Raw genomic sequence first — 13,928 nt, 5'->3', positions numbered from 1 at the left:
GAGTCTACAAATAAACTGCTAAAAATAATAAGTGAATTTAACAAAGTGAAGACATGAGTTCTATTTACAAAAATCATTTATAATTCTACATCCAACAAGCAACCAGAAAATTAAATTAAGAAAAAATAGCATCAAAAAGCACAAATTACTTTGAGAAAAATTCAACAAAATAGGTGCAAGACTCATACACTGAAAACTATAAAATATTGCTGAAATAAAGTAAAGAACTAAATAAACATAGAGGTATATCATGCTCATGAGTTGGAAGGCCCAATATAGTTAAGATGTGGATTCTCCAAATTTGATTTAAATATTTAGTGCGATCTCAATCAAAATCCCAGCAGCTATTTTGTAGCAGTTGATATGGGAATGCAAAAAAAACTAAAATGACCAAAACAACTGAAAAAAGAACAAAGTTAGAGGACTAAACCTACCTTACTTCAAGACTTAATGAAAAGGTGCAGTAGTCAAGATGGTGGTGAACTGGCATAAGGATCGACATATAGATCAGTGGATCAAAATAGAGAGTCAAAAAAACTAAAAGTAGAGCTACCATATGATCCAACAATCCCACTGCTGGATATATACCCCAACTAAAGGAAATCAGTATATCAAAGAGATATCTGCATTCCCATGTTTGTTGCAGATCTGTTCATAATAGCCAAGATTTGGAAGCAACCTAAGTGTCCATCAACAGATGAATAGATAAAGAAAATCTGGTACTTATACACAATGGAGTACTTCAGCCATAAAATAGAATGAGATTTAATCATCTACAACGTGGATGGAATTGGAGGTCATTACGTTAAGTGAAATAAACCAGGCACAGAAAGACAAACATCCCATGTTCTCTCTTATTTGTTGGATCTAAAAATCAAAACAGTATGAAGATAGAGGGTAGAAGGATGGTTACCAGAGGCTGGGAAGGATAGTAGCGGGGCTGTGGGGGAAGTTAGGACAGTCAATGGGTACAAAAAAAATAGAATGAATGAATAAGGCCTGGTATTTGATAGCACAACAAGGCGACTGTAGTCAATAATTTAATTGAACATTTTAATAAAAGAGTGTAATCAGTTTGTTTGTAACACAAAGGATAAATGCTTGAAGGGATGGATACCCACTTTTCATGATGTGGTTATTACACATTGTATGCCTGTATCAAAACTTGTCCTGTACCCCATGAATATATACACCTACTGTGTGCCCACAAAAATTAAAAATAAAAAATAAATATTTTTTAAAAATAGAGATAGACCCACCCATATGTCAACGCAACAGATGCCAAAAAGATCAAAGGGGAAAGAACCGTGTTTTCAGCAAATGGTTTTGTAACAGCTGTATATCCATTTGGAAACAAAAATGGACCCTAACCTTAACCTCATGCCAAACATAAACATCAACTTGGAATGGATTATAGACTTAAATATTAAAACAAAAGCTGTTTTCTTAAGGAATGCATAGGAGAAACATTCTTACAACTTTGGAGTAGGAAAGGATAAGGAATCATTTTTTAAAGTAGATAAATTTGACTTCATCAAAGTTAAACATTTTGTGCCTTAGAAGACACCTTTAAGAAAATGGAAATGCAAGCCATGGACTTGGGAAAATGTTTGCAGATTATATACCAGATATATAAAGATACCAGGATACCAATCCAACATAAAGACTGGCATCCAAAATATATAAGGAACGTTTATAATTTAATACAAAGATAAACAACTTCATATAAAATAGACAAAAGATTTGATGAGATACTTAAGAAAAGAAGATATGTGAATGGCCAGTAAGCCCATGAAAGGTTGCTCCATATCACTTGTCTTCAAAGAAATGCAAATTATAACTATAATGAAATACAATTGCACAGAATGGCCACAATTAAAAAGACTGACAATACCAAGCATTGGCAAAGATGTGGAGCAATAGAAACTCTCATAGATAGCTGGCAGAAATTTAAATAGTACAAACACGTTGGGAAACATTGTGGCATCTTTGATAAAGCTCAACATGCACTTAACATACAACCCAGAAATCCCATTCCAGTCAGGCATGGTGGCTCACACCTGTAATCCCAGTACTTTGGGAGGCTGAGGCAGGCGGATCACTTAAGCCCAGGAGTTCGAGACCAGACTGGGCAACATGGCAAGACACTGTCTCTACTAAAAAAACAAAAAACAAAAACAAAAAGCCAGACATGGTGGTAAGCACCTGTGGTCCCAGCTACTAGGGAGGCCGAGGTGGGAGAATTGCTTAACCCTGGGGAGTGGAGGCTGTAGTGAGCTGAGATTGCACCACTGCACTCCAGCCTGGGTGACAGAGCAAGACCCTGTCTCAAAAAAAAAAAAAAGAAAAAAAAGAAGAAAAGAAGTCCCACTCCTGGGTATTTACCTCCCAAAATAAAAATATGTAATTCCATAAAGACTTGTTAAAGATGTTCATAGCAGCTTTATTCATAGTAATCTCAAAACTTAAATGACCCAAATGTCTGTCAACAGGACAATGGGTAAATACATCGTAGTCTGTTCATCCAATGGAATATTACTCGGCAGTAAAAAGGAATGTTATAGTTGCATGCAGCAATGTGCATGAAGCTCATAAACCTCACGCTGAGTAAATGAAGACAGACTCAAATGAATTTACACTGTTTTACTCCACTTACATGAGATTTTAGAAAATACAAACTAATCTATAGTAACAGAAATTAGATCTGTGGTTGCCTGGTGTCAAAGGTTGAGAGGCACTCACCGTGAAGAAGTGTGAAGGGATGTCTTTTGGTTGTGAAAATGTTCTATATCTCGAGTGTGGTGGAGGTTACATGGGTGGATACATTTGTCAACATTCATCAAACAGTACACTTAAAATGGGTGAATTTGTTATAAGTAAATTATGCTCCAAGAAATTTGATTTATTTGTTGAAAAACTTGGTGTAAGGGGGAAGCGCCTAACCAATAGAAGACACTCAAAAAAATGTGTTGAAGGAAAAAAAATCCTGTGAAATAAAGCAGGTAAGAGAAAATAATAACTCAATATCATTCAAAATATACATTACAAATCCTAAATGAGGTAATAAGAAATTAATGCCAGTGCTTTGTTTAAAGGCTCATACCTATAATCCCAACTCTTTGGGAGACTGAGGCAGGAGGATGGGTTGAGCCCAGGAATTCAAGACCAGCCTGGTCAACATAGGGAGAGCCTGTCTCTTCAAAAGAAAAATTCAAAGATTACCTGGGTGTAGTGGCACGTGCCTGTGCTCCCAGCTACTCCAAGGCTGAGGCAGGAGGATAGCTTGAGCCCAGGAGTTCAAGACTGCCCTGAGCCATAATCACTCCACCGCACTCCAGCCTGGGCCACAGAACAAGACCCTTCCTCAAAAAAGCAATAAAATAAAATAAATAAATGCGCATGACTAACATAAGGTTTATTCCAGGAATGCAAGAATAGCCCAGTAGCAGAGAAAGCCTATTAAATAATTTATCATATTAATATATCAAAAGATTAAACCATTTGATGCTAAAATCACATTTGATATAATTTACCATTTATTCACAATAATTTTCAAGATTCAATTAATTAGGAATAAAATACTTCTTCAGCATAATGGAAAATACCCCAGCCTAGTACACAGCTTCATACTTTATGGTAACATGCGGAGATTCTCACTGAAGAAAAGATGAGACAAGAGTGCACGCTGTCAGACATCACCACTGTTTAACATTTCCTGAAAGTTCTTCAAATACAGTGAAACAGAAAAAGAAATGCGATCTAAATATGAAAAATTACAACATTCCTTGTTAAGGACATGATTTTCTATCTGAGAAAAAAGACAGCAAGAAAATTAACTTAAAACAATTAGAACTTTTAAAAAGCTGGCAAAGTGGTAATAAAATACATACACAAAAAGAAATTGTATAGCCAATATATCAGTTGTGACTAGCTAGAAAATTATAATAAAAATATTCTCATTGTAATCACAATAAAATTTAAAGCACATGGGCATTTTAAATATCCATAATTTAGATGAAGAGAAAGAAACATTTGATAAGTAGAGAAACAGACCATCTTCTGAAAGGATGTATATTATAAAGATAGCAACATTGTAATGACAGCAATTCTTCTCTAATTAAATTTAATTTATTTTGAATCAAAATGAAAGTGTTATTTGGGGAAGAAATTTGGCACAATTGTTATAAAGTTATATTGGAAGATTAATCAGATGAGACTAGCAAAGATAATTTTCAAAAAGAAGAAAAATGGTGGGATTTGTTCTACCAGATACTGAAATATATTATAAAGCTGAAACTATTAAAATATTATAATATCAGAGAAGGAACAGGTAGATTAATGGAACAAAATAGAAATCCCAGGTACAAATATCATCTTGGTTCATAATAAAGGGAGCATATTGAATAGAGAGGTAATGAATCATTAAATGATTCTGGGAAAACTGGTTAACTATTTTGGCAATAAGTAAGCAAATATTCTTACTTGGTACCATAAACCCAAAATCACTATAGATATGTACAGTTGCTTTTTAACTAAAAAAGAACTAAAAATCATATATGAATATCTGATCATAGAATGGAAAAAGCATAAAATCAAAGTTAGAAACAATTTTTTAAATTATTGATGGCTTTACACTGTAAATATTTTAAAATTCTGTATATCAAAAAATACCATAAACAAAGTTGAAAAGCAAGTGACAAACTTGTTTTAAAAAATCTGCAATTTATGACAGAAAGGATTGATATTCCTTAGTAGACACTCATCTTAACAAAGACAAGAGTCATATTCATCATGCTTATCTTTGTATTTCTTTGACACAATATCTAGCACATGGTAGATGCATAAAAATATCTTTTAAATAAATTAAAAATCTATTAAGAGATTTTAACAATTTAATAAATCTACACAAATATATAAAGAGCTCTCACAATCCAGTCAGAAATAGATGAACATAATGAGCAAAGCAGATGAAAAAATAGTTCATGGGAAAATAAATAAAAATAGTCAATACATATATTAGAGACCTCACTGAGAAAGTAATGTATACCTTTAAAAACAATGAATTATCACTTATCTATTAAATTGCAAAGGTTTTGTAAAATCTTTGTTGAAGGTTGGTGGAAAGTGGTTTTTCATACATAGTTGCTGAGAGTGTTCTGATAATAAACTTTCTAAAAGGTATTTGAGGAATGTGTCTCAAAAGCATTGAAAGTTACGCATCCCATTCTCCTTATAAAACCACACCTTGGTATATGTCCCAAGGAAATAAATAATAGACACAAAGACTTAAAAGCAGGAAGAGTCTTCAGGTAATAGTGCCCCAGAATGTGATAACCATGATATCCACTAATAGCAGATTTGTAAAATGAATTACAGTAAATACATATAATGGAATAGCCAGTGGACACTTAAAATCATGAAAGAGTAATGTAAAATAAACATTAGTATGATATATTACATTTTTAAATCACTTGATAAAGTGGTATGTATGATATCTCAATTTTATAAACAACTAAATGTTTATATACACATGCAAATATATGACACTCTAAAATATTCAAATACTACCTTGAAAAATACATAAATAAAAAAATACAGAAATAGGATGTATACTATTTGGTCTTCAACTTTGTTTCACTCATTATTCCATCACTGAATAAACTTACTAGCTCCTACTCCCTTTTTGTAATTTGCAAACTAGGCAGAATTCTCCCCATTAATCCATCAGACCTCTCTGGAGGGCAGAATTAGTAAAGTACCCCCTAAAAGAAAAAAAAAGTGTGGATAAGTGGCTTCTTAGAAAAGATAGCAGGCTCTTCCCCTGGCAATCATTTGGAGATAATCTCATCCAAGTTGTAGGCTACGAAAATCCTGAGAGGACAACAAAACTGCTCTTTAAGTCCTTTCTGTGATTAAAAAAAATATATCAGACAGGAAAAGCATCAATGGCCATGTAGATGTGAAGGGCTTGTAAAGCACACATTTTAAAATAAACACATGGATAGAGACATATATTTCCTCATTCTATCTGTTGGGGCACCTCAGAGCAATGACATCCCTGTAGCAGTGAGCATACCTAGTACCTAGACCTTGATTTCTAAATACCATTCTTCAATAAACAGAACCAGTCTTCTTGGAGAATAGTTGATTCTAAGACTGGGAAAGAGAAAATACAAGATGAGCCTGGAGTACTTTATTATGCTAGAAGGTATAAAAGTGCTTAAAAAAAAAGCTGTGGGAGTCAACCTGAAGGAGTTCCCAATAGCCAGAATGAGAGCAATTTGAGCAAAATTAAAAATTATTAAGTATTGGATTATAACCTATAAAATATGGTAAATGTCCATGAGTCCATACTAATGTAAATAAACAACTGAATACATAAATAAATGCTGGAGAGAATGCAGCTCTTCCTTACAGAAGAATTTTAATTAATAAATATGGAAGGAATAAAGGAAATACAAAATTACCATCAGGCAAACACTACAGTAATAATTTTTGCAGGCAAGATCCACTGAAAGATACTAAATCAGTAAGGAAACTTGACAGACACCACCTTAATCAAGTGATCAAGGTTAACATTATCAGTAACAAGACATCTCAATACTATGTAACTCCCGGATATGACGCACTGAGAAGGTTATAACATCACTTCTGTGGTATTCTTGCCAAAAATGCATAACTTCAATCTAATCATAACTAAACCAGGTACTAACTCAAATTGAGAGACATTCTACAAAACAACTGACCTGTACTCATATCAAAAGTGTGAGGTCCTGAAAGACAAGGAAACAAAGAAACTCAGGCTGGGCATGGTGGCTCATGCCTATAATCCCAGCACTTTGGGAGGCAGAGGCAGGAAGATCACTTGAGTCCAAGAGTTTGAGACCAGCCTGGGCAACATGGCAAAACCCCATCTCTACAAAAAATTAGCCAGGTGTGGTGGTACTTGCCTGTAGTCCCAGCTACTTGAGAGGCTGAGGCGGGAGGATCACTTGAACCTGGGAGGTCGAGGCTGCAGCGACGGGGATTGTGCCACTGCACTCCAGCCTGGCTGACAGAGCAAGAACCTGTCTCAAAAAAAAAAAAAAAAGAATGAGAAACTCATACAGATTAGAAGAGACTAAGGAGACACAACAAATAAATGCAATGTAGAATCATTGAAGGGAAACAATATTAGTTGAAAAGCTGATAAAATTTGAATAAGCCCTGTAGTTTAGTTAATAATAGTGAAGCCATGTTAATTTCCTAGGTTTGGTCATTGTGCTCTGGTTATGCAAGCTGTTAACATTAGAGGAAACTGGGTGAAAGGTATGCATGAACTCTCTGTACTAATTTTGTAACTTTTCTGTAAATCTAAAATTATTAATAATATGCAAAAATTAAGCAAAAAAAGGCAATAAAATAAAATAAGCACATGGAATGAGACTGTCCCCTAGGTCTCTGTAGAAACCAGGTCAAACATCTCAAACGCTCTTTTACCCCCATTCTGAGTTGGGCCAGAATGATCAGAATAATGGTTCCTAATGTACCTTGATAAACATGGAAACTCCCAGGACCGAGTCCTAAGATGCCCTGATTCAATAGGTTTGGAGTGGACTTGAGAACTGATCTTTTTAATAAGAGCCTCAGTCTGTGGAACTATTGCCCTCATGTGCCCTGTGGATAATCTTGGCTGTTGGTTCATTTTTCTTAACTTAAAACAGTGGTAGAACCTATGGGGATTTTTAAATCTCTAGGCTAGAACATTAACTTTTTAAAAATTCAGAATAATATTTTATTTGCCTCAAGCCTGTGAATGGGGATCCCACACATCACCCCGCACTGAAGACAATGCCCATAACGAGGTAACCTCCCCATGAGCTTCTGAGGGATTTAGGAATTATCTACCATCTCCTCTCTAAGAAGGGCTCTCACAATATAGCCCCTTCTGCTTGCTTTCTAACTCCCTATCACCTGCTAAAGAAGGACCTCACCTTTTAATCACTTTCATTGCCAAGGGGCACAAGGCGCCCCAAACTCTGTCACCTAGGAAGAGCTTGACCTCACGGTTTCCACACTGTGTGCTTTTATGTCCCTGCTCCAGGAGATGATGGACATTGTCAAAGCCATCTATGACATGATGGGGAAATACACATATCCTGTGCTCAAAGAGGACACTCCAAGGCAGCACGTGGACGTCTTCTTCCAGGTAAGTGCACACACCCTGCACATGATCTGTAAGCCCAGCCTAGATCAAGTCAACCCATGAGCATCTGAGCAAGTGATTTGTGTCCAACCCTGTACTAAGCATGGTTGGTAACAGAAAAGAATTATAAGATACGTTGTTCTCAAGGAACAGATGATCTCCTTAAGCTGCAAGTGTACATGACAGAAGAGAACAAGAAAGTATATTATTAAATGTTAGGGGTATAGTATGAACTATAAATCCATAAAAATTAGGGGATCAGGGTAAACACAAAAGACTTCATTAATTACAATTGTGGAGGTGTTAAGCATTTGTGTCTGGGAAGTAAGGGGAAATAAGATTGGAAACTAGGATAGGGCCAGATTATGAGACCTTGAAATGGAAGAGTTTGGCCTTGCTCTGGCAAAGGATGGGCAGCTAGTGCTGATCCTTGACTAAGGGAGTGGTGTGATCATTGGGGCATTTTAGGAAAAAATTAATCTAGCGGTGGAGTATCAGAGAATATCAGAGCTCACTCTAGTTCAACCTCCCACTTTGCAGATGGGAAAAGAGAGTCCTCTCTGGCCTTGTGCAAGTTTGTACAGCAAGTAACAGGCCAGAGTCAGAACCTCTTGTGCCCAGTGTTCTGCCAGATGGACAGGGTAGCAGGGAGTCTACAGAAGAAGCAGAATAAGCCAGCAGTGAGGTGATGAGTGTCCAGAGCAAGCCTTTTGATTTAAGGAAGCTCATGGGGCTCAAAGTTTTGTAATCAGAACCTAATTGGAGTTGTCTGGCCAGTGAAAGACAATTCTCATTCTCAGGGCAAAGTTGGTTAATGGAAATGAATGAAATGAGCTCCAGCTCGTTACTCTGAGCTCCAGCAAGAAAGCAGGGGAGTAAGGTTTGGAATGGAGATCACCAGATTCCATAAAGTGCTTTCTGTTATGTCTTTCAGAAAATGGACAAAAATAAAGATGGCATCGTAACTTTAGATGAATTTCTTGAATCATGTCAGGAGGTAAGGAGAGATCTCAGGGCACAATAACTCTACATCTGGGAAAGGAAACCTGGGGCCTGGGGACCTGCAGAAGGAAGGTGATGAGAAACCTGCACATACCTGCAACTCCTCCCATCAGAGCCAACAATACCAGCAACAACTGTGAAGTCCACAGTTCCACTCCTCAACCTGACCTGTAGTTGGTCTTGGCTAAGCACAGGACTGAACAGAGAGCCTAAGTAGGGGTCTGGGGGCGTGTGAAAACTCAGAGGGGGTCTCTGTGAAAATAGACTTCCCGAGAGGGCAACACCATTATTTTTTAGCCTGCCTCTGGCTCGATGACCCATTTCACCGACTACAAGAAAGCAGCTGCAGGGAAAAAATCTACAGTTGTGTGATTCTCAAAACACAGTGTGCATAAAAATTGCCTGGAATGATTCTGAGAATGTATATTTCCAGGCCTCAATCCCAGAGACTCTAGATCTGGGTCACTTTAACACAAATGCCCTGGACCAATGCTTCTAACACTTTAATGTGTGAAACAATATCCTTGAAGTTCTTGTTAAAATGCAGATTCTAATTCCATAGGTCCAGGGTGGGGCCTGAGATGTTACTTTTCTCACATTCTCCCCAGTCACACTGGTGATGCTGATCCTGGCAACACAACTTTCATTAAGTCTAACCAATAGACCGGCCCCAGAGTCCACCAGAGACTGAACTGGAAATAATTGCTTCATCTACTTTTGAGAAATCCATTTGTACTCCTACATTATTTTAGAAATGTTCACAGTTACTCTGAGCTCCAGCCAAGAAGAATAGCAAATGTAAGAAAGCAGGGGAGAAGCTACTAGCACATACTGAGCCCTCACCAAGTTTCAAGCACATACATAAACATCACAGCCACCCTGTTATGTAGATGTCCTATATGCAGGGTGATATCCAAGATATTTAACAACTAGAATGCAATGAACACTGACCCCCTTGGGGGTGAGTTCTCACTGTTAATTCCCTTGAGAGCTGGTTGTAAAACAGCCTGGCAGCTTCCCCACCACCAACCTTGCTTCCTCTCCCACCATGGGATCTCTGCACACTCAGCTCCCCTTCACTTTCCACTGTGAGTGGAAGCAGCCAGAAACCCTCACCACATGCAGATGCCCAATTGAACTTTCCAGCTGCCAGAATAACGAGCCAAATAAGCCTATACTGATATTAACCTTTTCATTTCTGATATTGATAATTTGAAAAGCAGTCTTAATAAGCATTTATCTACTTTACTGATTTTTTTGAAAGAGAGAGCTTTGGGGGTTTTCTTATTGTATGTCTCTATTGCATGTTCTGTATTTTACATTTTTCTATTATTTCTTCTCTGAGGTATAGTATTGAATGTAGAAAAATCCTCAAATGTTGGATATTAAGCAATACACTTCTAATTCATGGTTCAGTGAAGAAAATATCTTGAATAAAAATAAAATAAAAATATGACTTATCAAAATTTGTAGGATCTAAAGCAGTATTCCAGGAATGCAAGTTTGGTTTAACATTCAATAATTGGTCAGTGTAATTAATCACATTAATAGAATAAAAAGAGAAAAAATATAATCATTTCAGTGGATGTAATTGTTCAGAGCTTCTTAAAAGAAGCAACTCACTATTTTACTAGATGATTTGTTTCTTCTGAATTCCTCTTTAAGGCTACAGGTGGTGCTTCTTACTTTGAATGATCACTTTCAGGTCCCCACCCTTACTTCTTGTTTTTCATACCGTTGTAGAGTTTTCTCCATATAGGAAACCCATGCTTGAGATTTGCTCACCAGAGTTACAGAGCTCTCAGGAAGGAGACTCAGAATTCTAACCATCCTCTTGCCCTCCCTTTTTCCCAGGATGACAACATCATGAGGTCTCTCCAGCTGTTTCAAAATGTCATGTAACTGGTGACACTCAGCCACTCAGCTCTCAGAGACATTGTACTAAACAACCACCTTAACACCCTGATCTGCCCTCGTTCTAATTTTACACACCAACTCTTGGGACAGAAACACCTTTTACACTTTGGAAGAATTCTCTGCCGAAGACTTTCTATGGAACCCAGCATCATGTGGCTGAGTCTCTGATTGCCAACTCTTCCTCTTTCTTCTTCTTGAGAGAGACAAGATGAAAATTGAGTTTCTTTTGGAAGCATGCTCATCTCCTCACACTGCTGCCCTATGGAAGGTCCCTCTGCTTGAGCTTAAACAGTAGTGCACAAAATATTCTGCTTACGTGCCCCCAGCCCACTGCCTCCAAGTCAGGCAGACCTTGGTGAATCTGGAAGCAAGAGGACCTGAGCCAGATGCATACCATCTCTGATGGCCTCCCAAACCAATGTGCCTGTTTCTCTTCCTTTGGTGGGAAGAATGAGAGTTATCTAGAACAATTAGGATCTGTCATGACCAGATTGGGAGAGCCAGCACCTAACATTTGTGGGATAGGACTGAATTATTAAGCATGGCATTGTCTGATGACCCAAACTGCCCACGTCATTTGTTTCCAGAAATGAGGACCAATAATTCTCTCACACTGGCATTTGTGCTGATAGTGCAAGTCCTTTAATATGTCCAGGAAGGGAGCCATTGCCCAGTGGTCCATATCTCCACCACATCCCCTGCTTGAGCCCAGCGCTGCATGTCCCTCCCAAGAAGTCCAGAATGCCTGCAAATTGCTGTAATTTTATACCATGTTCTAACCAATAAACAGAACTATTTCTTACACTCTCAATCACTTCTTCATGACTCCGTTAGGTAAGAGAGGTAAGCTGTGAAAAGGGAAGGCTAGTCCATTCATTTGACACCCAATTATTAGTGCAGTTGTCCCTTCATATGTGTGAAGGATCGGTCCCAGGACTCCCCATACCAAAATCTGTAGATACTCAAGTCCCACAGCCAGCCCTGAGGGACTCGTGTTTTCAAAAAATGTGGCCTCCATATATGCAGGTTTCACATCCTATAAATACTGCATTTTCTACCATTTTTGGTTGAAAACAATCTGCATGTAAGTGGACCCAAGCAGTTTAAACTCATGTTGTTGGAGGGTCAACTGTACTTACGTTGTGCCAGGCCTGTGCCAGGCAATGACTTCATCCTCCCCAGCCCCCAAGCCTTCTCCAGCAAACATCCAATCCAAATGCAAATACCATGACCAAATGCAAATGCAACTTCAAGACAAGACACTTCACAACACTTTGCTTCTAACAAGGTTGCCACTTCTAAGACCCTCTGATATGGAAAGCCTGGAGCCCCTGTGGTGTGAGTGGGAGTGCAGAGATAAAGAGGATGACAGGGCCTCCTGCTGAGAGATTTTAGGGTCTAGAGGACGATCAAGCAGCTTCAGCCTATAACCAGGAAAAGATTACTCATGTTGAACACTGTGGGTCTTGGTTTCCCCATTTGACGTCACATTTGAAAGATTAAAAGCTAACAGTAGCATTCTTGGAAGGAAAACAATTTACTGAACCCCTATTTTGTGCCAGGTGCTGCACTAGGGGCTTTATATACATTATCTTATTTCATGCTCATGTGGAGCATTCCAGATGGTAGAGTCCTGGTTGTACCGATGAGGTTGCTGAAGCTCAGAGAGGTAAGGGGGACCTGCGTAAGGTAGCACAGCTGATAGGGACTCCATAGGGAGACTAAACTCTTATTGCTCTATCATAGACCCTTCCTACAAGGGGATTCTGCCTCACCCCAAGGATGAGGATACTTCCCACTAATCTCATTCATCTGAAGTCAGTTCAGAGAGGCATCGATATTCTTTGAGTCTGTGTAACAGATGGGGAAACAGATGCAGAGAAGGGGAATATCTGAGGCAGCCACAGTCACTGGCAGGGGCAGGCCACAAAAACATCTCCTGCATTCATGACATATCCCACTCAGATGGCCATTGGCTGCTGCCTCTTCTGGTTGGAAATTGTAAGTGTGATGATGAGAAGTTGTTGGATAGTTCAGACCTGTTCCTCTGGGCTTCCTGCATGTAGCCATGTGGTTCCCTAAGGCTTCTGGGCATGCAGCTGGTCCCCAGCAAGGCATCCACTTAGGCCCAAGAGAAGATCTGTCCTAGAGACTCTTCCCATATGGGGTCCTAACCTGCATCTTGAGGCTGTATGTCATGTCTAGGCCAGTGTTCCCTGCCCTGGCTGCACATCAGAATCACCTGGGAACTTTGAAAAATGTGAACATCTGGGTGCCACAGCAGACCAATTGAAGGAACATCCCTGAAGATGGGACCTGGGCATCACAATTCTTTAGAGGCCACCCAGGTGGGTGTACTGGGCACACAGGGCTAAGGTGGAGAACTGACACATCTAGAGCTGGGAATGAAGTGCATGGTCTGAGCCATCCCCCTGGCCACAAGGATCAATTCAGGGATAGGCTTGAGACCCATGCTGGTTCAAACAGCATGAATCTCCAAACTTGTGCTGGGAATGATGAGACAAAGATGTTCTCCCTCACCGGACATGAATAAGAGCACACATAGCCCTAAGACATGCCAGTAACTATTTAGGAATTCTGAGAGTTTATCTAATAATCAGAGGGTTAATAAGCCAGACATCACATAAGGCAAGGCAGAGAGATGAGAAAAAAAAAAAAGCAAGCAGAAACGAGCCTTTAATGATATCATTGATCTGCTAGATCAAGCTGCTTCTGAAGCTGGACATCCTTCTGACCTTTTCAGATGCCTGTGTCAGGTGCCTATATAAAGTCTAGGTCAGGCCGGGCATGGTGGCTCATGCTT

General features: G+C 38.8%; 1 protein-coding gene across 5 annotated transcripts in view; it reads left to right on the top strand.

Moving 5' to 3' along the window:
- Positions 1–11,915, top strand: part of KCNIP1 (potassium voltage-gated channel interacting protein 1) — a 388,899-nt gene extending 376,984 nt beyond the window's left edge. For all 5 annotated transcript variants that reach the window (XM_055285273.1, XM_055285271.2, XM_055285274.1 and 2 more), the window contains 3 exons: positions 8,084–8,188; positions 9,120–9,182; positions 11,042–11,915. In XM_055285273.1, the coding sequence (XP_055141248.1) occupies positions 8,084–8,188; positions 9,120–9,182; positions 11,042–11,089 (216 nt within the window). In that variant the 3' untranslated portion in view covers positions 11,090–11,915. The remainder of the gene's footprint in view (positions 1–8,083; positions 8,189–9,119; positions 9,183–11,041) is intronic.
- Positions 11,916–13,928: the final 2,013 nt, after the last annotated feature.

The sequence above is a fragment of the Symphalangus syndactylus genome, chromosome 7 (genome assembly GCF_028878055.3).
Source record: "Symphalangus syndactylus isolate Jambi chromosome 7, NHGRI_mSymSyn1-v2.1_pri, whole genome shotgun sequence".
NCBI classification, from domain to species: domain Eukaryota; kingdom Metazoa; phylum Chordata; class Mammalia; order Primates; family Hylobatidae; genus Symphalangus; species Symphalangus syndactylus.
The sequence above is the reverse complement of the archived record's forward strand: the minus strand, read 5'-3'. Positions and strand labels throughout refer to the sequence as shown.